Source organism: Schistocerca americana, chromosome 2 (genome assembly GCF_021461395.2).
Source record: "Schistocerca americana isolate TAMUIC-IGC-003095 chromosome 2, iqSchAmer2.1, whole genome shotgun sequence".
NCBI lineage: Eukaryota > Metazoa > Arthropoda > Insecta > Orthoptera > Acrididae > Schistocerca > Schistocerca americana.
The window spans coordinates 72,119,498-72,146,266 of NC_060120.1; the positions used below are offsets into that span (position 1 = coordinate 72,119,498).

Genomic DNA, 26,769 nt, shown 5'->3' on the forward strand with positions numbered 1-26,769 from the left:
CTTCACGCGGTAATCTGCAAGAAGAACGAAATGTGTAGAGCGTAGGGTAGGTGTTCCACCACAGTCAACTACAGCAGCAGATAACAGCTACATAGTGCAATAGAGGAGAAGGGACCCACGTCAAACAGCAAGTGCAGTTGCACCTACATTTAACAGTACTGGAAGGTATGCAATCTACATCTACATCTACATGATTACTCTGCAATTCACATTTAAGTGCTTGGCAGAGGGTTCATCGAACCACAATCATACTATCTCTCTACCATTCCACTCCCGAACAGCGCGTGGGAAAAACGAAAACCTAAACCTTTCTTTTCGAGCTCTGATTTCTCTTATTTTATTTTGATGAACATTTCTACCTATGTAGATTGGGCTCAACAAAATATTTTCGAATTCGGAAGAGAAAGTTGGTGACTGAAATTTCGTAAATAGATCTCGCCGCGATGAAAAACGTCTTTGCTTTAATGACTTCCATCCCAACTCGCGTATCATATCTGCCACACTCTCTCCCCTATTACGTGATAATACAAAACGAGCTGCCCTTTTTTGCACCCTTTCGATGTCCTCCGTCAATCCCACCTGGTAAGGATCCCACACCGTGCAGCAATATTCTAACAGAGGACGAACGAGTGTAGTGTAAGCTGTCTCTTTATTGGACTTGTTGCATCTTCTAAGTGTCCGGCCAATGAAACCTTTGGCTCGCCTTCCCCACAATATTATCTATGTGGTCTTTCCAACTGAAGTTGTTCGTAATTTTTACACCCAGGTGCTTAGTTGAATTGACAGCCTTGAGAATTGTACTATTTATCGAGTAATCGAATTCCAGTGGATTTCTTTTGGAACTCATGTGGATCACCTCACACTTTTCGTTATTTAGCGTCAACTGCCACCTGCCACACCATACAGCAATCTTTTCTAAATCGCTTTGCAACTGATACTGGTCTTCGGAAGACCTTACTAGACGGTAAATTACAGCATCATCTGCGAACAACCTAAGAGAACTGCTCAGATTGTCACTCAGGTTATTTACATAGATCAGGAACAGCAGAAGTCCCAGGACGCTTCCTTGGGGAACTCCTGATATCACTTCAGTTTTACTCGATGATTTGCCGTCTATTACTACGAACTGTGACCTTCCTGAGAGGAAATCACGAATCCAGTCGCACAACTGAGACGATACCCCATAGGTCCGCAGCTTCATTAGAAGTCGCTTGTGAGGAACGGTGTCAAAAGCTTTCCGGAAATCTAGAAATACGGAATCAACTTGAGATCCACATCTGTACGGCGTTTGCATGGGCATGGTCTCTTTGTCCGACCAGTACGTTGTGGTCCGTTGCCCTCGCACATCGGCCATACCTTTTGCGACGGTACCAAGAGCGTAGGGAGTGGACCAATGAGGAGTGGGATCACGTGGTCTTCTCGGATGAAAGCAGATTCAGTGTGACAAGTTACCCTGTGTAGCAGCCCTTTTTCTGTTTTCGCTATTTCGTTAATAGGTGAAAGTTTGATTTTATTTTTTACACATTGACTGTCGTTGAAGGGTTTTACTTTTATTTAATATTGTCCCGGCTAAATATCAGTTTGATTATTTTTAAAACCCTGTGTTAAACGTGGGTCACTACACGTATAGTCTTCCCAACTCTGAGAGAAAAAATCTTTAGTAGCTTTGCTACCAATGTTTACAGACGACGACACTTCAACCTTTCGTTCAATTGTTTTAGTTACGAATCGCTAATTTGTTCTTGGCATAGATCACGTAATCTTGACGTTGATTAATCTAAGTTAAATTAATGTTCAAGACTTGTATTATGTTTCAAATTAACAACGTCAGTTTATTGACAAGAATTATTAATAAATAGGTTCACTCATACGATCTCATTCAAAGAAGTTCTTGAATTAGATGTCTAAGTAGGATTGCCGCTAGCATCAGAGATGTTAGATAATATCCTGTCACTTTCGGTAAATAAGTTATTTCTATTTAATATCCGCAAACTGTCATTAACTATGATCACTAGTCGCGTGAAGTTTAAGTTTCCCACTATCACAATTCAAAGTCCGAATCCGGTTAAAATTCTCAATTCAGTAAAGCGTTTAAATATTCACACGAATTGACATTAAAGACAAAGAGATTACTATTCACCTTCCGTTTATCTAATCTGATAAATGTCCACATTGACGTCTTGAATTGACATTCCTCAAAAACAATCTCGTCACGATCTATTGTTGATACCCGTTTAATGAAGTCCCAATTGTTGTTCTCTAAAGCTGTACGTCCTAAATAACTTCCGAACTAGAACAGACTAGAGATTAGAGTATCGTAATTACAACGTATGGCTATTTATACTTTAATAAACACTATCTTTGGTGTCCCAAACCTACGCTCTATGACTACGATATTGATTTTCGTACCTATCGGAATAACTAATATTTTAATATTTTCTACTGTTTTTCCCCCTTCCCATGTTTCCAAAATTTATGATTAAATTTTCCTTTTCTTTTCTTTTGCTTTCTATACTAGATATTTCCCTCTATTTGTTTTTTTATTTATTTTTCGTAATTACTACTTGTGGAGGAACTTGGGTCATTTTGTGAATTGATATTTTAAGGACATGGGAACTAATTTGCGAGCTATTTTTGATTTTTCAACACCGAGAGGCGCTGTAGGTGTTACACCTGGACGTACTCTCGTCTGCCGAGTGGTGGGATCACATAACGCACCCAGGAACAGAGCCGTTTTGGTGGTCCCTGTGTTATGGTGTGCGGGGACTTAATGTGGAAAAGGCGTACTGACCACCAAATCTTTGAACATGGTACACTTTCCAGTCTGCATTATTGAGACGCTCTACTCCTTCCCCATGTGCGCCTTTTCAAGGGTGTACACGGCGCAGCATTCTTTCTTTTTTCTTTTTTTATTTTTTTTTATTTTTTATTTATTTATTTTTTTTTTTTTTTGCTTGCTAATACGCGACTGTGTCAAACAGAGCAGGTTGAAGGAGGTCTTGGAGCGAGAGGATATGCGGCGAATGGACGTGCTTGCCCGTTTCCTAAACTTAAATCCCATCGAGCATGTGTGGGATCCTTTCCTTGCAGCACGTCCACACGCAAGTAACGATCATCTATCAGTTAGGAACTGCCCTCGTGGAGGAAAGGGGCCCCATACCACAAGAATTCCTTACAAACATTTGGGCGGGGTGGGAGCACGCTGTAGAGCATGGATTGGTATCCATGGTGACCACACACCTTATTAAGAGCTATGTCCCGCCTTTTGTGATGTTAACTGGACCACCTTGAATCACGATGACTTGAGTGTAATTAGCCTTTGAATAAAACTGTCATCTGTGTTACCGTCTCCTCGCGTTTGTCTTACAATTACCTTCCGTACTATACAGTAGTGGTGCTTTCTACGTACGGTGCAAGTTTCATCGAGCTATGTTATTTGGCATTGACACATCAGTGTATTTCGTCTGCAGTAGGAGGAATATCCGCGGTATGCCACCTGTCCGTAACTGCCACGGTCGTTAGCATCCCTCCTGTTATCTAGCGAGTGACCACTCTTTCCTAGCTCCCTGCCAGCGCTGAACTGCACAAAGCCTATGCCGGAAAAAAGTACAATCTGTGTCTGCTAGTCTCCTCGTTGTTTCAAGGCAGGAGTCCACCAGTATTGTAAATTCACAGCACTTCCCTCGTTCTCTTCCATTCTCATTATTCCTTCTTGATATTTGTACAGTATATTCATTATCTGTCCTCCACTACAGCTTATACGTATTTTTCTAAGATTTTCAAACAGTTAACACTTTTTCTACTTCAACAAAGCTGATGGAGATGACTTGACTTTTCTTAGGTCTTGCCTCCATTACCAACTGACTTTTCCTTTGCTAAAGGACAGCCGGCCGAAGTGGCCGTGCGGTTAAAGGCGCTGCAGTCTGGAACCGCAAGACCGCTACGGTCGCAGGTTCGAATCCTGCCTCGGGGATGGATGTTTGTGATGTCCTTAGGTTAGTTAGGTTTAACTAGTTCTAAGTTCTAGGGGACTAATGACCTCAGCAGTTGAGTCCCATAGTGCTCAGAGCCATTTGAACCATTTTTTTGCTAAAGGACAATCGATCGGCATGTGACAGATCGCCTGTTTTGTTTTACGTTCTTCGGTGTATTACTCTTGTCAGCAACTTGTATGAATGAGGTGTTAAGCTAATTGTTCAATATTTCTCTCACTCGCCTGCTCTTGCTATTTTTGGGATTGTGTGGGTGATATCCTTTCGAAAGTCCGGCGATACGCCCCCATCGCATAGACCCTACACACTAGCTCAAATAATCGTGTGGTTGCCTCGATGATTTTAGAAATTCTGAAGAAATGTTATCTATTTCTTGTGTCTTGTTTGCTCGCAAGATTCCCATAGTTCTAATACTCAAACACGTATATCTTTCAAAATGACATCCACCTGTGCTTCTACAATGCAAGATGACAGTTCTTCCCCCTCATATTGAGCCTCATATATCCACTCCTTCGCCTGCATCAAATGTTGGAATATCATCTGATTAGATTAGATTAGATTAATACTTATTCCATAGATCATGAATACGACACTCCGTAATGATGTGGAACGTGTCAGGTTAATAAAAGGTGTCAATACAAGATATTACATTACACAAAATATTACATGACACTTGATTTTTTTTGTCTTTAATGCTGACGCTCCTTTTTCAGATTATTCCTGCAATCATTTCACATTATCTCCCCCCTCTTACTACGACTTCAACCCTAAGTCATTTACGTTGTTGTAGCCTTGCTTTCCCTGAACACTCGTGTAATTCCTTCTTTCGTCAAGCAATTGAATCATTCCTTCTCTTAACCATGGTTTTCTCGCAATTACCTTTCTTGAGAGATTATTCTCACTGTTTTCGACCCTCTGCTGTTTTATGATATTTTTGCGTAGCTTGTGGGCAAGGTTCAAATCCCTGTCGAGTTAAACACATATTGCCTTCCGTGGTCTTCCTAAATCTCTCAAGACGAATGCTACCTTGGTCCCTTTCAGTAACGACTTGGTCGATTTTCGTCCCCATCCATTTACGCTCTGAACTTACACCTCGGCTATGACTACTCGTTGTCTGTGAACCGGTACATCCTTATCTTCTTTCCAGTTTTTTGTTCAATATCATGAAATAAAAACCGTTGATTAGTTTTGTAAGCTCGGCAAATGTTAGTTCTCTGACATGACTTTAAAACTTGTTTGTTTGAATCCATCGTTCGTTCATGCACTGAACAGACGTAGAAATGTGTGTTTCAACCCGAAATGGTTTTTTTTTTTAATGTGAAATGTCGGAGGTGATGATAGCCTGAAAGCCTGTTTAAATCGACGGGAAGACCTTGAAGTGGCGTTCTAGTAACTGGATGCAAGCTCTTCTTTGTTCTATACTTAAATTTCTTTACACCTTCTCCCGGTAAAGAAAGTAGCTACAAACTGATTTTATTGATGTAAGCATCACGCGTGGTTAGTCAGGCTGGGTTCAGTGGAGACTTCCGTATGAAGAGCTTGCTCGTAAGAGGAATTCGGAATAATCAAGGTGGTCAGCCACTTGCAAAGCAAGGACATTTTGAAGTAGTTAGGCCACTAGCGTAGCATTCTAACAAGTTCATATCGTCATTGGTTAGCATCAGGCTGTCGACGAGTACAAATTTACACGACAAACAGAGCACCTTCGCCCGAACCAACTAAATGCTAGTGATAAACGATAACCAATAGCTTTGTCACATGCACGCCACAAAAGCCTCTGAAGTTCACTACTACCAGTAATCCATGTTCGACGGTGACTTTAATCAAGGGCGTCCATACCCGATGGGAAGGGGGGGGGGGGCGACATATCTCTCAGGGAAAGGGCAAAATGTAATGTAGTCAGGTGTTTTTCTTTCATGAAAATGATTTTAAAGAATGTATTACATAGGTTTTAACAGGATCGGAATGGAGCTTTTTTATGGTTACTTACAAGTCGCCATTCCTCTTCCAAAATATTAAAAAAAAATACTTCATTTCCTCCCCACCCCATCCCCCATTTGCCGCCCAGCTCCACTCCAAACTACCGTATGGACACTATTGATTGTATTGACGACTTATCCTGCTCAGATTTTACGATTTAATTTTAATTCAATGAGCCACTGTAAAGATTCAGCAATAACTACTGTAACACAGTTATTTATATCACAACTACCGACTTACGTTGACACCAAATGTTCTAAATTGCGAAATAATATAACTTGCGGTCTTGTGACAATTGCCTTTAACACTAAACCAGCCGGCCGGTGTGGCCGAGCGGTTCTAGGTGCGTCAGTCTGGAACCACGCGCCCGTTACGGTCGCAGGTTCGAATCCTGCCTCGGGCATGGATGTGTGTGCTGTCCTTAGGTTAGTTAGTTTTAAGTTGTTCTAAGTTCTAGGGGACTGATGACCTAGGATGTTAAGTCCCATAGTGCTCAGAGCCATTTTTTTGAACACTAAAACAAATATACTTGACTCGGATTTCGCGGCCAAAGTCAGTCGACATAAAAGTTTTCTGGGTATGGTGCCGCGTCATATTGGGTAAAACTACTGCTGGAGAAAACAACGTTTCGGCCACGGTTGCAGCGGCCTTCTTCTGGGTCTACTGGTGCGTTCTAACTATGCAGTGTCCCTTACATTTTGTTATCACTGTTCACTGCACATTCCATTACGTCATAATTTTAAGAAGCTGGTTCATCTCATTGGTCATTTAAGGAAGAAGGAGAGGGAACTTTATTTTAATAGTTTACTGCACTGGAGGGAGAGCGTAACCTCAGTTGTCTGTTGGCTCTTGTGCTAAGTGCCACGATGGGTGGTCACCGGTGAATGAAAAGTTGGCTCCTGTTTACCAAGGACACGAGCGCTATATTCGTCTAGGGCAACACAACAAATCTGCAGTGGTAGAATATCAGCAAGATTGCAGAAAAGAAATAAAATTCAACGAAGCCTACGTGTTGGCCAAGCAGCCGGTTATGACGAAACGCAAAATCAGAGAGACCATCGAAATACTTAAACACACTAAGAACATGAATAGGGAGGATGGACTCCGGCTTGCCACATGTTGGGTGCCAGCAATCAGAGCCCAACAGACCGTACTGTCAACACGAGGTGCGAGCACTACCGGCGAGTAACTGCCGCTGTGGGACCGACCTACTTCTTACTTAAGTGACCAATGAAATGAACCATCTCTTTAAAATTATTATGTGATAGCATGCGCAGTGAACAGTAATAACAAAAGATAAGGGACACTGCGTAGCCAGAACGCACCAGTAGACCCAGAAGAAGGCGGCTGCAATGGTGGCCAAAACATTGTTTGCCGCGCGGGATTAGCCGAGTGGTCTAGGGCTCTGCGGTCATGGACTGTGCAGCTGGTCCCGGCGGAGGTTCGAGTCCTCCTTCGGGCATGAGTGTGTGTGTGTGTGTGTTTGACCTTACGATACTTTAGGTTAAGTAATGTGTAAGCTTAGGGACTGATGACCTTAGCAGTTAAGTCCCATGAGATTTCACACACATTTGAACATTTTTTTCGAAACGTTGTTTTCTCCAGGAGTAGTTTTACCAATATGACGCGGCACCATCCCCAGAAAACTTTTATGTCGATTAAAATAAATATTTACGATGATTTTCGTTAGATTTATCGGCGTATAAAAATCACCTTCTATAAAGCAGAAATAATTTGCAACGAATGTTTAGTCTCATCTTACAAGGCTGACACGAAAAGGAAAAGAAAATTGTTATGAGTCTTAGTTATTATAGAAAGGTAGGCGTGTACAATTAATGTGGTACTGTCGCAATACATCACGAGGAATAAATAACTTTAAAATTTACCACTAAGGCAACCGAAGACCCTATCTTTAGCCATGCTGGAAGCCTCTTTCCAAAACTGCTCTGATTTGTCATTCTAGGTTTTCGAGAAAATGGCTGATGCGGCCGTCAGTGATGCGCTGCAGACGGTGTCTGAAGCAAACGGCCTCTTCACCTCGGACATCTACAGGGTAAGATTACATGCAACATCTCGCACGCTCCTCTACACGGAATGGGCAGCCAAATGGCCTATGGCTGCTGCATAGTCTCTGTATCCGTTACGAAATCATGAGACACGCCACATGCGCCTGTAACAAATTAACAATGTCACTAATCTCAGTTTTAAACTTAAAGAAGGCCACAATTAAAGGTGTGAGTCGCAAGAGTTCAGAAGCCTGCCGGACATACAAACAGATCTGTAGCTCAAATTTATAAGTAAATTAAGATTAGTGATGCGAACATTTTTAGGTAAGGTTTTCCTGTGACTGTTATTGACAAAGAATGTTGATCCTTAGACTGCACGGGCGACACAAATGTACCGGGGAACAGACGGGAGAGGATGACAGGATTCTGACTGTAACAAAAGTGAAAGTGAGCTTGGCGAGATACAGAGCGGGGTGAATGATGATGAATGGACCAAGAAAGGGCTTTGCTGGCGTCGAGTCAAGTGAGCTGAAACATTAAGACCATTTGGTTAACAGCCATCTTTGGAATGAAAAACAGCACAGCAGTTCTGCTTTCCATGGATTTGGCAAGGTCTTCGTAGCTTACTAGAGGTATGTGTCACTAGATTATGCACAGGTCACGTGATTACCATAAATTGCCGAAGGTCGCCTTCGATAGCGATCAGGATGTGTTCCAGTAGGTTCAAATCAGTCGAATTTGGTGGCCAAGACATCAACGTGAGTACACTATCATGCTCTTCAAACCACGGTGGCATGATTATGGCGTTGTTACATGGACATTTATGCTGCCGGAAAATTTAATCGCCATTGGGGGAGACATCGAGCATGAAGGGATGCTGCTGATCCACTGTAACGTTCAAATAGACCACAGCTGCAATGGTGCCTTCCGTTACTAATGCAGGTCCCTTTAAAGCTCAGGTGAATGTTCCCCACAGCATAATGCTGCCCCAGAGAGCCAGTGTCCGCGATGTGGTGGATGTTGCCAGCAGCCGTTGCCTGAAAGACGACATATCCAGACACGACCACCGCCCTAGCGTAAAAGGGAACTTGATCTTCGGACCGGGCCACACGTTCCCATTTATCCGCGGTCCACCATCAATGACATCGTAGCCACTGCAATCGTAATTGATAACATCTTTGGACGGAGATTGGAACATGAAGGGTTCGTCTGTTGCTGAGCCTCAAGTTTCATAATGTGCTAAATTTTACGTTCAAGAAATCGTTCACACTGGACAATCGTTCAAACATACCGTCATTTGGCCATCGGACAGAATCCCATAAGGACGACGTAGTAATAAACATCTCTGCCGTAGAGAAGCAACTGAAAGATTTGAAAAGAAACAACTCACCAGGTCCGGTTGGAACCTCACTTCGATTTTACAGGAAGTGCTCTACGGGATTGGCCCCTTACATAGCTTGCATTTATTGCGAATCTCTCTCCCAGCACAAAGTCTAAAGCGACTGGAAAAAAGAGCAGATTACTACAATATATGAGAAGTGTAAAAGAACGGACCCGCAAAATTACGGAACAATGTCTTTAACTTCGGTTTGCTGAACATATTCTCAGTTGGAACATAATAAACTTTGTTGAGACTGAGAAACTTATGTCCATGAATCAGCATGTTATTCGAAGGCGTCGCTCGTCTGAAACTCAGCTTGCCCTTTACTCTCATGACATACTGCGAACTCCCGCAATTTTTGTGGAACAGCTTGAAGGAATCCTCAGCGAGTGGCTTAACCTGTATGCGACGTACCTGTACAACCTTGTGGACTCATTTCCGAACCGAATCCAGGCGGCTATCAAGTCCGAGGGCGGAATTGACATAGTAAATTACGCCTATAATGGTTTCCCTAGGAATGTCTAAATTTTTGTCTGGGGAGCTTAGCTTGCATATTACGGGTCATTCGTAACATTGATTTGACATTATTTAGCATACAATCTCTACCCTTAATCATGTGTCATTCAGTACAAATAATAACTTGTGTTAAAATTATAATCTCAGGGATCGTATTTGCAATTTCTGAAACTAAAGTATTTCATAGTATGAAGTTCATTTATCAGTTCATTTAAACTGATTAAAAATCTAAGCTCTATGCATTGGTAGCCTTTGTTTAACCATTTGCTGACGTAAATTTTGCTGAGTGAAAGTCCAGAATGTAATCAATAATTTTTAATAACTGATTACGTAAAAGTTTTAAACATGGCTGTGTAGACGTTGCATTAGAAACACTGTTACCTGCTTCCATCTTGAATTTTTAAGTACAAAATCACTTTAACAGACCGGATTATTAATGAACAATAAATTTGAGAATGAATAAAGTAAATTAGTGCCTTTAGACCTTGGTGTACATAACCACCTAGCCATAACATTTATTTCACAGGATTTAATAAGGTGAGTCACAAACATCTTCTTTCCTGTGGCTGCAGAAAGAAACTGTTTAGATATAATCACGGTGTCAAACCGACATCGAAGGTAGGCAGTCCTAAGTTTAAGCTAGTGTTTTTGTAATAGAGGCTGAAACATACGATTGAGCACTTTCTGCATTACTTCGAAGTCACTAATCGATCGCATTTTTTGTTTAACATCTATCTAGTTAGAGTACACATGCACCAAATTAGAAAACAGTGATTTTAATAACGTTATTGTCCAAGTAACAATAGTGCAAATACTCCATTAAGTGATGGGGTAAAACGCTTATTGCTGATGACTGTTGCGAAAGCAAGAGTTACTGTTTGTTTCACAGACAAGATCGAGAGCCACGAAGACGCAGACCGTAGGTGTAGCGTCCGATTTTGTACGTAGCAGCGGAAGACGGGAACAGTGCACTTCGTAGCTCAGTATAAAAGTGTTGGCCGCACTTTGCGTAATCAACTAAAATTAATAAATGGAGGAAACTACAATAAGCCCAATTAGTCGCAAAATATCAGGTATTTCTGTGACTGATATGTAAGAAACCTGACCCGATTTTACGCAGTTTCCCGCCACACCAAAGCACAAATCAAAATATTACAAAATCATTGGCGTTCGATCACAAGTGTGGCTATGAAAGATGGGTAGATAACATTAGTAAATAGGCAAGAGCAGTATGGCTGCATATCGTTGAGGAATGTAACAATTAATAAGTTTAAAGGAGACCTATACGCGTCATTGGATGTCAAATGGCTGGTGATGTCACTGATGATTACTGTTTTGATAAAAGCCTACAATGACATTTTACAGCACGCGGTAAACATCACTGAACGACCCTGTGGCCAAGAGGCATTAATTTTCATGACGACTGCACATAGTTCGTTTTATCCTCTGTTTTCCATTAATGAATGATACTGTAGACTGAAATTTCTAGACACACCTAGTAAGCCACTAGAGCTCCAATTATCCGATTGTGTAAAAACAGCAAAATGCATTAGGGCGACCGATTATCAGATGGTGTAAAAACAGCTAAATGCATTGGCGCGATTTACCATTTCTGTACGTAAAACACAGTCTACACATAGATTAAGCTATTCTGATATCCTTAATATCGTTATACTATGCGAACCAACCAAGCAAGCACACACACACACACACACACACACACACACACATGTCAACAGGTTATCTCTTCTGACATTTGTGAAGTGCAGCTAATACTCTCTGAGACCTGTTGTAGAATATACTATATTTGTGGTTGTGCTCACATCCGGCAGCCAGACCAGAAGTGGCTCTACCCCAATAGGCAAAAACTGAGCTCATGAGCCAGCACTAAGCTGATTATTAAGTTGTGCTTAAGTATAGACTGAGGTGACAATAGCAGTGTGCACATATACAGATGGCGGTAGTATCGCTTACATAACGTATAAAAGACCTCATAATACTGTTAATTCCGACAGCAAAATAATTAAAACCATAAATACTAAGCTTGTAGAAAAATTTGCTTTGCTAACGAAGTCTGATAAGGGGATTACCATTGTCGTTGCTAGTAAGGAAGAATACGTTAAAAAATTTTGCAGTTCTTTGACAAAACGGTATTTTCGAGCTACATGAGGACCCCACGCCAACTTTGCAGAAAGAAGTCAGAACCGCAATTAACGATGCCAAATCTTTTCTTAAGCCTTTTCGGAAAAAGCAGCTAATCAACATGAATTCTCAATCGCCTAAGTTACGAGCTCAGTTTAAACTCCATAAAAAAGACCAACTGATCCGCCCAATTTCCAACAGTATGAACAGTGCCTATCACGACTTAGTCAAATTTCTGCAAGACATATTGAAAAAATCGTTCACTTTGCGTAATAATTATTCTGTTTCCAATAGTCAATATTTAGTCAACAAAATTTAAATCGTTCACTGTGACAAAGAAACGAAATTGCTTCCTATTGACATTGAAAATCTCTTCACAAAGGTGCCAGCACTTGCAGCCTAACACATGGTAGAAAAAATTTACGTTCGTTCAAAAAAGACTTGTGTGATGGGCAAATAAAGGATCTTCTCAGTTTACTTCGTATGTTAGTGAAATGTAATTATTTTGAGTTTAAAGGAAAGCTATATCAACAACTAGCTGGCCTTGCAATGGGGAACCCCTTAGCAGGAATCCTTGCAGATGAGTTCATTAATCCCTTAGAAGAAACATTTTTCAGTAATTTCTCAGCATCAGCTGTAGGCATTCTTTCATACGCTAGATACGCTGATCTGAGGTTCGCCGATGACACTGTAATTCTGTCAGAGACAGTAAAGGACCTGGAAGAGCAGTTGAACGGAATGGGCAGTCTCTTGAAAGGACGACATAAGATGATCATTAACAAAAGTAAAATGAGGATAATGGAATGTAGTCGAATTAAATAGCGTGATGTTGCGGGAATTAGATTAGGAAATGACACGCTTAAAGTAGTAAAGGAGTTTCGCTATTAGGGGAGCAAAATAACTGTTGATGGTCGAAGTAGAGAGGATATAAACTGTAGACTGGCAATGGCAAGGAAAGCGTTTCTGAAGAAGAGAAATTTGTTAACATCGAATACAGATTTAAGTGTCAGGAAGTCGTTTCTGAAAGTATTTGTACGGAGTGTAGCAATGTATGGAAGTGAAACATGGACGATAAATGGTGTGGACAGGAAGAGAATAGAAGCTTTCGAAATGTGGTGCTACAGAAGAATGCTGAACATTAGATGGGTAGGTCACATAACTAATGAGGAGGTATTGAATAGAATTGGGGAGAAGAGTTTGAGGCACAACTTGACAAGAAGAAGGGATCGGTTGGTAAGACATGTTCTGAGGCATCAAGGGATCACCAATTTAGTATTGGAGGACAGCGTGGAGGGTAAAAATCGTAGAGGGAGACCAAGAGATGAATACTCTAAGCAGATTCAGAAGGATGTAGGCTGCAATACGTACTGGGAGATGAAGCAGCTTGCACAGGATAGAGTATAGAGTAGCTTGGAGAGCTGCATCAAACCAGTTCAAATGGTTCAAATGGCTCTGAGCACTATGGGACTTAACTTCTTAGGTCATCAGTCCCCTAGAACTCGGAACTAATTAAACCTAACTAACCTAAGGATATCACACACCTCCATACCCGAGGCAGGATTCCAACCTGCAACCGTAGCGGTCGCGCGGTCCAGGCTGTAGCGCCTAGAACAGCTCGGCCATTCCGGCGGGCATCAAACCAGTCCCACGACTGAAGACAACAACAACAACAACAACAATGTTTACCGAAAAGCCGTATGCTGTCTTATACAGAGTTTATCATAGATAGTGGCGTAAATCCGCACAGTTGAATGTTCACGATACCGCAAGCAAAAACACCTGAATAAACGTAGATTCCAAAACGCATACCTTTAGAACTAACAGCACTTCTTCATCTTCGATGTCGCAAAACAAATCTCTTCCACTTCAGTTTCTCTCCTCTCATATTTTGAGAGCTGGTCGTATGGACCAAAAGAAGAATATACATTTTCAGTAAACATGCTCTCTAAAGTGTATGTTTTAAGAGCCAAGAGTGCTCCTTCGGTGGGGACCCTTTAAAACCGTTCGACGAAATTTGAATGTGATTCGAGGCAGCTCTCCTGTTTCGCTACCTTGGGGGGTGGGGGAGTGGTCTTAAAGGGTCCCCTTACCACTTTATTTACTTCTTTGTAATCATGCCACAGTACGGCGCGGAACAAGACGGCTGAAAAAGAATAAACACCCATTGATGTTTTGCATCATTTTCAAATTTCGTTGAATGGTTTTAAACGGTCCTTAGTGGCTTCACCGTGTACACTAGAGCAAAATGTGTGATCGCTCTACACTCCGAAAAGCCAGGAATATATACCATGGGTTTGTAGGCCCACGATGTCCTCAGAAGATAAGACTTGAATTTGTCTGGAGGGGAAGGGGTTGATATCAGCAGTGTCAGTTTTTCAAGAATGTGACCCTGTTGCTCAATGCACTGCGAGCTGTCTTTTACTACGTTGGAAAGTGTGTAAATGACACATAAAGGGAAGGGATGGCTTCATTGCCACCCTCTATGACACGCTACGACTTTTCGTGTGTATTCCGAGCGGCGATGTGTCTGAAATGTTATGCTCGGCCACACATAAAGAAAACTGTGTGATGTTAACACTGGTCGTCAGAGTTCTGACCTCCATCGCACAGGAGTCAAAAGAGGGGGTAAAATGTTGGTAAGAGGGGGATTGACAACCTTCCCCATCGTGTAACTGTCCACTGTAGCTTTCTGCAGAACTGTAGTGAAAATTGATGCCAATGTGACATCATTAAGCAACTTTATACTTCACATGAACTTCTGAGCTCTCCTCTTTTACGCATGTGTCGATATCTTGCTGCCTGAAGCCACGACAAGCCCGAGGATGACGTAGCTTTGTAGACACTATTGAGTCAAGTTTAAAACTGCTGCGTCCGAATGGGAAACAATTAAGAGGTTTCCAAAAAGTGACCCTTAAATTGTGTTGCGCAGTGTAATTACAAGCATGAAAGAAAAGGTATGCCTTCTCAAGGATCTTCGTCGCTACCGGTTACCCAGAAAATGTGACAAGTGTACGAACTAGGTGAGCTTGAATTCCTGACGGAGAGAGAGCCGAGGCCTTTTAAAAACTGTATATCTGAGCAATAACGTTATTGATCACCTGCCGGATGAGATATGCAGCTTAAGAAACGAATGCATAACAGCAGAAAAAGAATTCACGAAGAAAAGGCATTGCCTGTTTTCCAAATTTTTGAACAGAAATTTCAAGATTTGAAAGATAACGGTTAAGATTTCGTCGCAGATATACCAAATTATGAAACTCCAAGACTGCATTGTGTAAAGCAAGAACGGTGGCTACTGAGACGACCAAGAACCCTAGCACTAATTCGGAGATTCAACTCAGCGAAGACAGTTTGAAACTAACTGAAGGTAACAGTTTTTTTGAAAACTAACGAAGGATCTGCTCCTGACGAAAGAATCTTGGTGTTCGGTTGTCAAGATGACGCGAAAATCCTGCGTCAAAATGGAACTATTCTTATGGACGGGATATTTGACAGCTGTTCGAAAAAAGACGACTACACGCAGTGCACATTGACATCGGAAGCACAGAAGAAAATATAAAGACACTTAACGTTTTATTTGCTTTATATCCAAACAAAAGTCAAAATACGCCAGAAACACTTCTGGATTGAAAACTAAGATGCCTGGGAGGTCACCGAAAACTGCAGTGTTAGACTTTGAAATGGTTACAGTTAAAGCTATGAAAATAGTGTTTCCGGAAGCATCCTTTTCCGGTTGTAGTTGTCGATTCAAGCTATGTTTGTTGTAGAAAATACAAGAACTGGCAATAAAGGAGGAACATAAGGATGGGGAAGAAGTCAGTGTTTAAACCGCGTATGGTGCTGCAGTAGCACATCTTCCACCAAACAGTTTTATTAAAGCGTGGGTGGTGATAACGCAGGAAATGCCCAGTGGGGAAGAGGCCATAAAATTCGCGAACTAAATGGTCTATCAGTGAACGGATAAACCCAACACACCTACTGAAATGTTGAATGTTTTCAACCAGCGGCGCAGGACCACGAATGCTGTCAAAGGTTGCCATAGCTCTTCCATAAATCAAAAACGTCCGGATGTATACCTTCTGATAAATAAGCTGAAGGAGGAAGCTGTAAACAATTTGAAATTTAAAAGAATCCATTGGCCGACCTCCTCATAATACAAGAAAAAGGTACAAAAAGCGAATATAGAGATCTATAACGACACGGAGGATTTAAGATGTTTAAAATCTCTAGGTTTCTTACAAAAAGTTGAGTGAGAAAAGCGTAAAAATAAAATGAAGGTAAAAGTAAAAAAGCAAAATTTAAACATTCCTGTGTACTAAATACTAACCACTATTAAACCTGAATAAAAAGGGCAGGTATGTCCTTATTCAAAAACCTCCTCCACTACCCCGGCTTTCTTTGGTGGCCGGCAAACCTACGGCTAGAGTATCTGTGGTTGGAAACAACACGTTGACGTCACGGGTCGCAAAGCCCACGGCTGGAAATCCTACGACAAACTTCACCAGGCCACCCTCTTACATTAACAGTGCAAAATCCGATAATAAGCATGCCCACCCCTTGTAGGTAAGGGATGCAGGCAAAAGAAAAACGCAATGCTGAGAGTCTTCACATTATAAAATTGTTAGCAATGGATGTTTTTCTTCCAGTTCGCAATGTACTACATATTTCAGATGCGAAAAGTGTCTAGGTAATGTCTTAAAGGCGGAAAGTAAAATTCACATTTATTTTACAGGTCCCTCTTGATCACACAAACTTTTACACTTCTTTATTACTGGTTTCGGCTACTGCCATTTTCAGATCACAAAATATTCTGATGTACTATCAACGTCAAACTAAACATGTAGGTACATAGTAAGTGTACTTACTATGTACCTACATAACGGAGGAAATGCCAAGTGGGGAAAAGGTCATGTAATTCGCGGACTAAGTGGTCAATCGGTGGACGGATAAACCAGACACACCTACTGAAATGTTGAATGTCTTCAACCAGCGACGCAGGACACTTACTATGTACCTACATGTTTAGTTTGACATTGAAACCACATCAGAATATTTTGTGATCTGAAGATGGCAGTAGCCGAAACCAGTAATAGTGAAACGTAAAAAAAGTTTGAGTCATTGGTCAGACAAACGGACCTGTAAAATAAAGTGCCAGATTGTGGCCACGGAATTCTTTTCAGACTTTGTCTTCAGTTGATAAAATTCACGTATTTGTTTCTAGGTGCTGGCGGAGGAAGAAGGTAACTTGTTCTTCTCGCCATGGAGCATACAAGTAATACTTTCTCTTACATTTCTTGGAGCTGGCGGAAACACGGCGAAAGAGATGGCGAGTGGACTTCGTCTTCCAGAAGATAAAAATACTACTGAGCAGGGTTTCAGTGAAACACTGAGTCAGCTAAAGGTGGGTATGATCATATTCTAAACTCTATGTGCTTGTTGGTAAGGTTCTAACATAAATCAGAAGTTGAATTTATTTGACATCTGAAACAGGAGTAGAGAATACGAGTTCGCACAAAATTTGTACAACACTCCTCATTGTTGTCATCGAATGCTGTGAGTGTTGGTCCGATGTGTGTTCGCTATCCTAACTCAAACCACGTATTAAACTACTCGTGATTACTTCGAAATGTGATGGTATTGCTTTTCTACAAACCTGACACTATGTTTTCACCTGACTAGATTTTGACACTACGTGAAACAACATCCCATTTGATAGAAATTCCACTGTTATTGGCAAGTTCTGCTCTGTCATAATCTGATAGCAGTACTTGATGAACTTTTTATTCCACTTTATCTTCCTCTTCTGTCAGGCTATTCGGCAGCTCTTCTTTGCCATACGGTCTTTTGACGTAATTCTGCAATTTACCTGTCGCTTCATCCGCTCTTCTCAGACGATTCCCATCCATAATTCGGAGATCCACAACAGTTCTTTTATTTCTCAGATGTATCTGTTAACGTTGTAACCCACATTTCAATAGTTTATAAAAATCGGTGCTAGAAATTTCTCGCAGCAACAGTACACTCGCCTCGGGGGAAGCCATCAGCCCTAGAAAGCGACGTTGCGCAACGTATCTGTATGTTGCTACCTAATACAATAAATGTTAATAGTTTTAAGTTGATCACTACCTTCCATTTTGTAAAAGAAACTGATGCTATCTCAGGTTTAATAGTTACGGATCGATAAAATACTGTAGAAGCAGTTATGGAAGGGATTGGCTTTGGGTTTTCCTCTCGCTAAACAAGGTGACCTTCCGACTCAGGTCCGTGTGCAAACGATAACAAAGACAGATACGGATAGCTTAGGGAGAAGGTGCGGACATGAGTCGAATTCTGTCCTCAAACTAGTGCTACTGAGCATTCAGAATTAGCCGCACGGAGTAGCCGCGCGGTCTTCGGCGCCATGTCACGGTCCGTGTGGTTCTCCCTGTCGGAAGTTCGAGTCCTCCCTCGGGCATGGACGTGTGTGTTGTCCATAGCGAAGTTAGATTAACTACTGTGTAGTTTTGGGGACCGATGACCTCAGCGGTTTGGTCCCATAAGATCCTGCCACGAATTTCGCATTTCCATTCAGTATTAGTGCGACCACATAACTCAATTAGTGAAAACCAACCGTTATGCAGAGATGGCAATAGACATTTTGTGTTGGTCATCATGCCAGTGTGGACGTGGAGGGGCTCCACATTAAAAAAAGAAACAAAAATCGGAGCAGCAGACCCGAAGACGGCAACGAGACTGTTTATCGAAATATCGTGTAGTCATTGCGACGTGATCCGGCCAGACACCCAGGAATTGTACAGTTTTGTTGCTGTTGTTGTTCAGATGAATATTTGCTAACCTTTAGCACAACAGATGTCAAAGTAAAATACTAGAGCTTTAGAGTTGCATCCCATTTAAAATGTTTAAATTATTGTTCGTACCCCTCCAGGTTAATTGCTGAGTCTTTTGCCTGCCTATCAAAGAGATATCTAGATTCAGTAGTAACATTCTGATGCTGTTTTCGAAATGTGATATGTTCATAACATCCCTCACTACCTTGCACAAAAACAATTCATCACCTGTTTTGCATACTGTTCGAATCATTTTCATCCAATCTTCCGCGTTCGTCTTGCAGATAGGTGATAAAGTAGATTTTCATAATATCTTTGTGCCTTTGGTAAACTGAATTATATTCCATATTCACCGTTTCGTTCATATAAATGTCCTACTGCACAACCCTTTTTTGAACCAACTCAGACTACACTTAACAACAGATAAATTGAAAAGCTTTTCCTAAACACCTGTGGAAGGACATCTAATGGCGCAGGTCTGATGCTTGGCATATTATTCCACTGATACGATCTCATTTACCGTCCATGTACGGAACATCCAGCTCTTAACAATGTTTCACTGTCAGAATAGGTATCCGCTTGCTAGCCTCACCCAAAACCTTTGTGCGTGGTCTAGGAAAGGCTCCCATACACCACCACTGTCCGCGTGCTACCATTTAACGCACTAGAAAGGAGCCTTTCCATGTTTATTGTTGTTAAGGAGAGAGTGTACGCTGGAAGCAATAATTAGCGTTCATGCGCATTTGCTTCAGGATGTCAACGACGTCACGCTAAGAGTAGCCAACAAGGTGTTCGTGAAGAAAAATTTTGAGATTTATGAGGCGTTCAAGCAGTCTGCTGGGAAATTCATGGCTGGAGTGGAAGAGATGGATTTTGTACAAGGTGGAGCGGCTGAAATAATAAATAGCTGGGTGGAAAAAGTAACAAATGGAAAAATAAAAGACATAATTCCATCTGGTAAGTAACCTCCATAACGTAGTGGTGAGTAAGCTAATCTTTCTGTACTTTTCATATAGGTGGGGCGGGTTATTCGAGTAATGACCCATAGTAGTTATAAGGTAAAAAAAATAAACACACTTGAAAATAAAAATTAATCTCTTAAAGGCGTCAAACTTTAATAACGAAACCAAGTAGTCTTAGCTCTGATGTTTAATTTACCTACTACCATTAGATTGGGACCTAACGCCAATGGATAAATGCCAATTGTGGTGTAGGAGCACTAGCTCATTCACGTGTATCACTCCACCTTTAATACGTTGACTGACGAATTAAATTTCTGATGTGTATTAACATACTTAGTTTCAAAAAACCCCTATAGTCCTCACGTTTTTACAACTGGACGAATTTGATACCTTCATTCTCGTATTTCAGCTCACCAAAGCCAACCGTAAATATTACATCGAGCGACCATTGACCCAAGACTATTGTTTGAAATTCTGTGGAAGTATGGGCTCTTCGTGCACTATGAGCAGATACGCCATCTTCTAAATTGTACTTACTTTTGAGGGTGCGTTGACTACATGCACAGGGAGTCGTTGGTAGGTAATTTGTTCTAATGTGGTCCGGATAAAATGCGGATATCAGCGATCAGTTTGAAATTCGCAGTACGCTGCTCGTCAAACGTCAGACTTCCAGAAGAACTCGGGGTCTTCGCGATGTTAAGCATTTTCACATGTATGAAGGAAGCAAACCCATTTCAGGCCGAGCTATCACATACGTGACTACCAGCTCATTAAATTCTATCATACTTGGCACTTTGACTTTTCGAGACTTTGGGCAGATCCTTGTTCCACTGACGCTCAGAATTAGAGGGAGGAGATGGGAATTCATGCTCTGGAACGGGCAAGTGGGCAACGAACCTAAATGTAGAATATAAAACATTACTTAGTGGTGCGGTAGGCTATTTCTGACATCTACCAGAAAGTAAACCTGAACTGAAGAATTGTATAAAGCGGTTACGGCATCGATGATTGCAGCCGTAAATAGGAATATTAAAAAAGGTAGGAAGATTTTTCTGTTTAGCAAAAGTGGCAAAAAGCAGATTACAGAGTACCTGTCGACTAAACACAAAAGTTTAGTCTCAAGTACAGATAGTGTTGAGAATCAGTGGACAAAGTTCAAAACAATCGTACAATATGCGTTAGGTGAGTATGTGCCAAGCAAGATCGTAAGAGATGGAAAAGAGCCACCGTGGTACAACAACCGAGATGGAAAACTGCTGCAGAAGCAAAGGGAACTTCACAGCAAACATAAACACAGCCAAAGCCCTGCAGACAAACAAAAATTACGCGAAGCGAAATGTAATGTGAGGAGGGCTATGCGAGAGGCGTTCAATGAATTCGAAAGTAAAGTTCTATGTACTGACCTGGCAGAAAATCCTAAGAAATTTTGGTCTTATGTCAAAGCGGTAGGTGGATCAAAACAAAATGTCCAGACACTCTGTGACCAAAATGGTACTGAAACAGAGGATGACAGACTAAAGGCCGAAATACTAAATGTCTCTTTCCAAAGCTGTTTCACAGAGGATGACTGCACTGTAGTTCCTTCTCTAGATTGTCGTACAGATCACAAAATGGTGTATGACAAAATAGACGACAGAGGGTTAGAGAAACAATTAACATCGCTCAAAAGACGAAAGGCCGCTGGACCTGATGGGATACCAGTTCGATTTTACACAGAGTACGCGAAGGAACTTGCCCCCCTTCTTGCAGCGGTGTACCGTAGGTCTCTAGAAGAGCGTAGCGTTCCAAAGGATTGGAAAAGGGCACAGGTCATCCCCGTTTTCAAGAAGGGACGTCGAACAGATGTGCAGAACTATAGACCTATATCTCTAACTTTGATCAGTTGTAGAATTTTGGAACACGTATTATGTTCGAGTATAACGACTCTTCTGGAGACTAGAAATCTACTCTGTAGGAATCAGCATGGGTTTCGTAAAAGACGGTCGTGTGAAACCCAGCTCGCGCTATTCGTCCACGAGACTCAGAGGGCCGTAGGCACGGGTTCACAGGTAGATGTCGTGTTTCTTGACTTCCGCAAGGCGTTCGATACAGTTCCCCACAGTCGTTTAATGAACAAAGTAAGAGCATGTGGACTATCAGACCTATTGTGTGATTGGATTGAAAAGGTCCTAGATAACAGAACGCAGCATGTCGTTCTCAATGGAGAGAAGTCTTCGGAAGAAAGAGTGATATCAGGTGTGCCGCAGGGGAGTGTCGTAGGACCGTTGCTATTCACAATATACATAAATGACCTTGTGCATGACATCGGAAGTTGCGGATGATGCTGTGGTATATCGAGAGGTTGCAACAATGGAAAATTGTACTGAAATGCAGGAGGATCTGCAGCGAATTGACGCATGGTGCAGGGAATGGCAATTGAATCACAATGTAGACAAGTGTAATGTGCTGCGAATACACAGAAAGAAAGATCCCTAATCATTTAGCTACAATATAGCCGGTCAGCAACTGGAAGCAATTAATTCCATAAATTATCTGGGAGTACGCATTAGGAGTTATTTAAAATGGAATGATCATATGAAGTTGATCGTCGGTAAAGCAGATGCCAGACTGAGATTCTTTGGAAGAGTCCTGAGGAAATGCAATCCGAAAACAAAGGAAGTAGGTTACAGTACACTTGTTCGCCCACTGCTTGAGTACTGCTCAGCAGTGTGGGATCCGTACCAGATAGGGTTGATAGAAGAGATAGAGAAGATCCAACGGAGAGCAGCGCGCTTCGTTACAGGATCATTTAGTAATCGCGAAAGCGTTACGGAGATAATAGATAAACTCCAGTGGAAGACTATGCAGGAGAGACGCTCAGTAGCTCGGTGCGGGCTTTTGTTGATGTTTCGAGAACATACCTTCACCGAGGAGTCAAGCAGTATATTGCTCCCTCCTACGTATATTTCGCGAAGAGACCATGAGGATAAAATCAGAGAGATTAGAGCCCACAGAGAAGCATACCGACAATCCTTCTTTCCACGAACAATACGAGACTGGAATAGAAGGGAGAACCGATAGAGGTACTCAGGGTACCCTCCGCCACACACCGTCAGGTGGCTTGCGGTGTATGGATGTAGATGTAGGTGTAGAAGTAGATGCGTTAGGGAGTTTCCACAACAATCTTGCGAGTGAGAGAGGTGTGCATGCAGGTGACAGGCAGAAACTGCTACAGTCAAGACTATTGGACAATGCCACTCCAAGGGATAGGATTGAGAGAATTGAAGCCGTTCATTCAGGTACCTGCACGATTTTCATCCTGTAGTTAGTTGCTTATGGGACACAACACGAAAAGATTGAGGAAGTAAGTCAAGGGCATTTGAAGGCGTCTCTATAATTCACTTGCGTGAGGGGATTGTTTCTGTCGTTAAATGTGAAGCTATAGAATCAGTTACCAGCACAGCAGTTTTTATCGAAGAGAGCTGTTGCTAGAAAGAGAAACCCAGCAACACATTGGTCAGAGCAGTAGAATGTTTTATGGAAGACTGCAGTTCTTGGAATCTGAGTCGCGATTGCATTGTGACCCCTTCACTGCGACAAGCGAAGTGGGACTGTGGTTATCACACGGGACTCGCATACGGGAGGACGACGATTCAAATCCGCGTCTGGCCATCAAGATTCAGGTTTTCAGTGAATTCTCTAAATCACTCCAGGAAAATGCTGAGGTTGTTCATCCGAGCTTGTGCTCCGTCTCTAATTCTCTTGATGTCGATGGGACGTTAAACAGTTATCTTCTTTCCTTCATTGCGTGACGTAACTAAGTGTAGCCCTCATCAGTCGACGAGTCTGTATGTAAGAGTAGTATGCCGACAGAATGACAACCAGGGGCCGCGTGGTGGTTTGTTTCCTTGTGGCAGACTGACCTCTGTACGGAAAGTGCTTTGACAGTGTGTGTTTCATGTCATCCCCGGGGATAGGAAGTCATTGGCTGAGGGACGGAAAATACTGACTGTTGTGGACTGCGTGAGCCTGGAGAGATGGAGAACGAAGTCCATGTTACCTTCACCAGTGAGACTGTAGTACAGTCCCAACGATACGGATTGAACAAGACGCAAAGCAAAAAGGGGATTAAGTTGCAAACTTTGGAATGACAGTAGGCACCTGACAGAGTGAGGACATGACGTAATTAAGATATCGAGGCCAGGTGTTCGCAGTGCATAACGGGGACTTTCTCCTGACAATAAGTCCATAGTTTCTTTAGTTTCTTCTGATGGATGATAAAGCTTGGCTGGTTCCTTGAAAATGATATTATTTTCTCGAGTAACCTGACTGCTTCGCCAGCTGGAAAGATGTATGCAAGGGATATGAAAAACAGGTAAGTGAGCGAAGCAACTCTTTCGCTCCATCCATTCAGGACTGCAATTGAGCTGAGGCTAGGTCCACACAAAAAGGTGGATGTATTATTCCATGAGTTGATTATAATTCCTCGGCAAGTATCTCCACAAAAAGTCATGTTTGACATGAATGCTTGGAATGGTGTTTCTCTGTCGCTTACCCAACGTAGCATTTCTTTCCCTTTCATTTTAAACATTCGTTTAACACTTGGGCGAAACACTATCAGACTGATACTCCAGTATTTTCATTCCATTGAGATTCAATGATCAGTCATGGAACTTCTTAGGTGAGATTGTAACACGGTGTACACAGAGCACGTGCACATGTGTGAACTGTCGTCTTCTTCCAGGCTTTGAAAACGATTGAAACACTGGCATGAGAACATGGGAGCATAGCAATGACAGGTCCTACAGACAGTTGGTTGTAGTGATCTGACTGCAAAACAGGTGGTGATGAGACGGACTCAGGCCAGCTCCAGTTATCCCAGAAGACACGAAAATATCGCAGGTTTGTTTAAATGGTTATGACGAACTGAGGGATGACAACAACAAAAATCCGAGCATTACAGATGGCCACGAGCCTTAGTGTATTACTGGTAGCTCGTTTGAGATCGTGCTGCCATGCATCATTTACTGTTGACACCAGACCGCATCTACGTCTGCATCTATACTCCCCTGAAAAACTAATCATCTGCATATCCACTCACACTCATAAATTAAGTATAATTGCAGAATCTGGTGCCACACAACGTGGCACTTCACAAAACTGGCGCTAATAGCATAGGCACATAGGGAACACACACGACACAGATCTGTAAGTCCACAGTACTGGTGATGAGTTTCCTGCGCATGTACTCAGATATCAATATGGGATATGATCACCATGCTTACGTACACAGGCCGCACAATGGGTTGGCATACTCCGGATCAGGTGGTCGAGCAGCTGCTGGGGTATAGCCTCCCATTCTTGCACCAGTGCCTGTCGGAGCTCCTGAAGTGTCCTAGTGGTTTGAAGACGTGCAGCGATACGTCGACCGAGAGCATCCCAGACGTGCCCGATGGGGTTTAGGTCTCAAAGAGGCAGACCACTCCATTCGCCTGATATCTTCTGTTTCAAGGTACTCCTCCACGGTGGCAGCTCGGTGGGGCCGTGCGCTATCATCCATCAGGAGGAAGGTGGGACCCACTGCATCCCTGCAAAGGCGGACATACTGGTGCAAAATGACGTCCCGATACTCCTGACCTGTTACAGTTCCTCTGTCAAAGACATGCAGGGGTGTACGTGCACCAATCATAATCCCACCCCACACCATCAAACCACGACCTCCATATAGGTCCCTTTCAAGGACATTAAGGGGTTGGTATCCGATTCCTGGTTCACGCTAGATGAAAACCCGCCCAAAATCGCTGTTCAGACTATACTTGGTCTCGTCCGTGAACATAACCTGGGACCACTGTTCCAATGACCATGTACTGTGTTCTTGACACAAGGCGGAATGCACCTTCCAGGTCTCCGGGCGAATAAACCATGTCTGTTCAGTCGACTGTGGACTGTGTGTCTGGAGACAACTGTTCCAGTGGCTGTGGTAAGGTCCCGAACAAAGTTACCTGCAGTACTCCGTGGCTGTCTGCGGGCACTGATGGTGAGATATTGGGCTTCTTGTGGTGTCGTAGACTTTGAACGCCCCGTACTGTAGCGCCTGGACACGTTTCCTGTCTGCTGGAATCGCTGCCATAATCTTGAGATCACACTTTGTGGCACACGGAGGGCCCGGTTTACGATCTGCTGTGTTTGACCAGCCTCCAGTCGCCCTAGTATTCTACCCCTCATACCGTCATCAATATGTGTTCTTTGAGCCATTTTCAACGCACAGTCACGATTAGCACGTCTGAAAACGTCTGCGCACTTACTCGCTGCACCGTACTCTGACATGCGTATGTGGACTGCTGCCAACGCCACCGTGCGACGACCGCAGGTCAAATGCACTGTATGGTCATACCCCGAGGTGATTTAGACTCGCAAACCACCCACCAGAGCGTTGTTTCACCATGTATCAGCATTACTCTTAATTTACGAGCATGAATGTCCAAGCACGCAGTACACTTCATCCCAATGTGGCGTGTGTGACATGCCGTCTTCATCGTGCTGCATAGTGTATTTTCAGTTCTGATTCTGCTACGTCACCTTCAAAGCCTACCTCTCTTTTGTTTGTATTACACTGAACAGGATTCGACACACGAAAGCCTACAGTTCGTCGAATATTATTCTGATTTGTTGTTGCCTGATGGTGTGTACTGGAACTTCTGTATTTGCCCATATTCTCGTTACCGTCTTCAATACAGTGCTCGCTGAGAACTGACAGGGGTTGGCTGGAAATTTATTTAACCAATTAATTACTTTGATTTAAACAATGTAGCACAATGGACAACCTGAAAGGGAGGAAACAGGAAAACCGAAGGCGATAACTGAATGAGACCGCTTGCAGCGCAGTGTGACACGATAAATATTTGCGTGGGGTTCTAATTTAGTTACAGACTCAATCAGTGCAATTTCATAGGATAGGTCTGTTCAGGATTGCATTATCAGGTG

The 26,769-nt window shown here is 42.4% G+C and overlaps 1 protein-coding gene across 1 annotated transcript in view; it reads left to right on the top strand.

Moving 5' to 3' along the window:
* LOC124595350 (serpin B6-like) overlaps nucleotides 1-26,769 on the top strand; it is a 68,473-nt gene that overhangs the window by 6,485 nt on the left and 35,219 nt on the right. Inside the window, exons 2-4 of the mRNA XM_047134065.1 lie at nucleotides 7,936-8,025; nucleotides 17,239-17,418; nucleotides 19,597-19,801. Coding sequence (XP_046990021.1) covers nucleotides 7,948-8,025; nucleotides 17,239-17,418; nucleotides 19,597-19,801 — 463 coding nt within the window. The 5' untranslated portion in view covers nucleotides 7,936-7,947. The remainder of the gene's footprint in view (nucleotides 1-7,935; nucleotides 8,026-17,238; nucleotides 17,419-19,596; nucleotides 19,802-26,769) is intronic.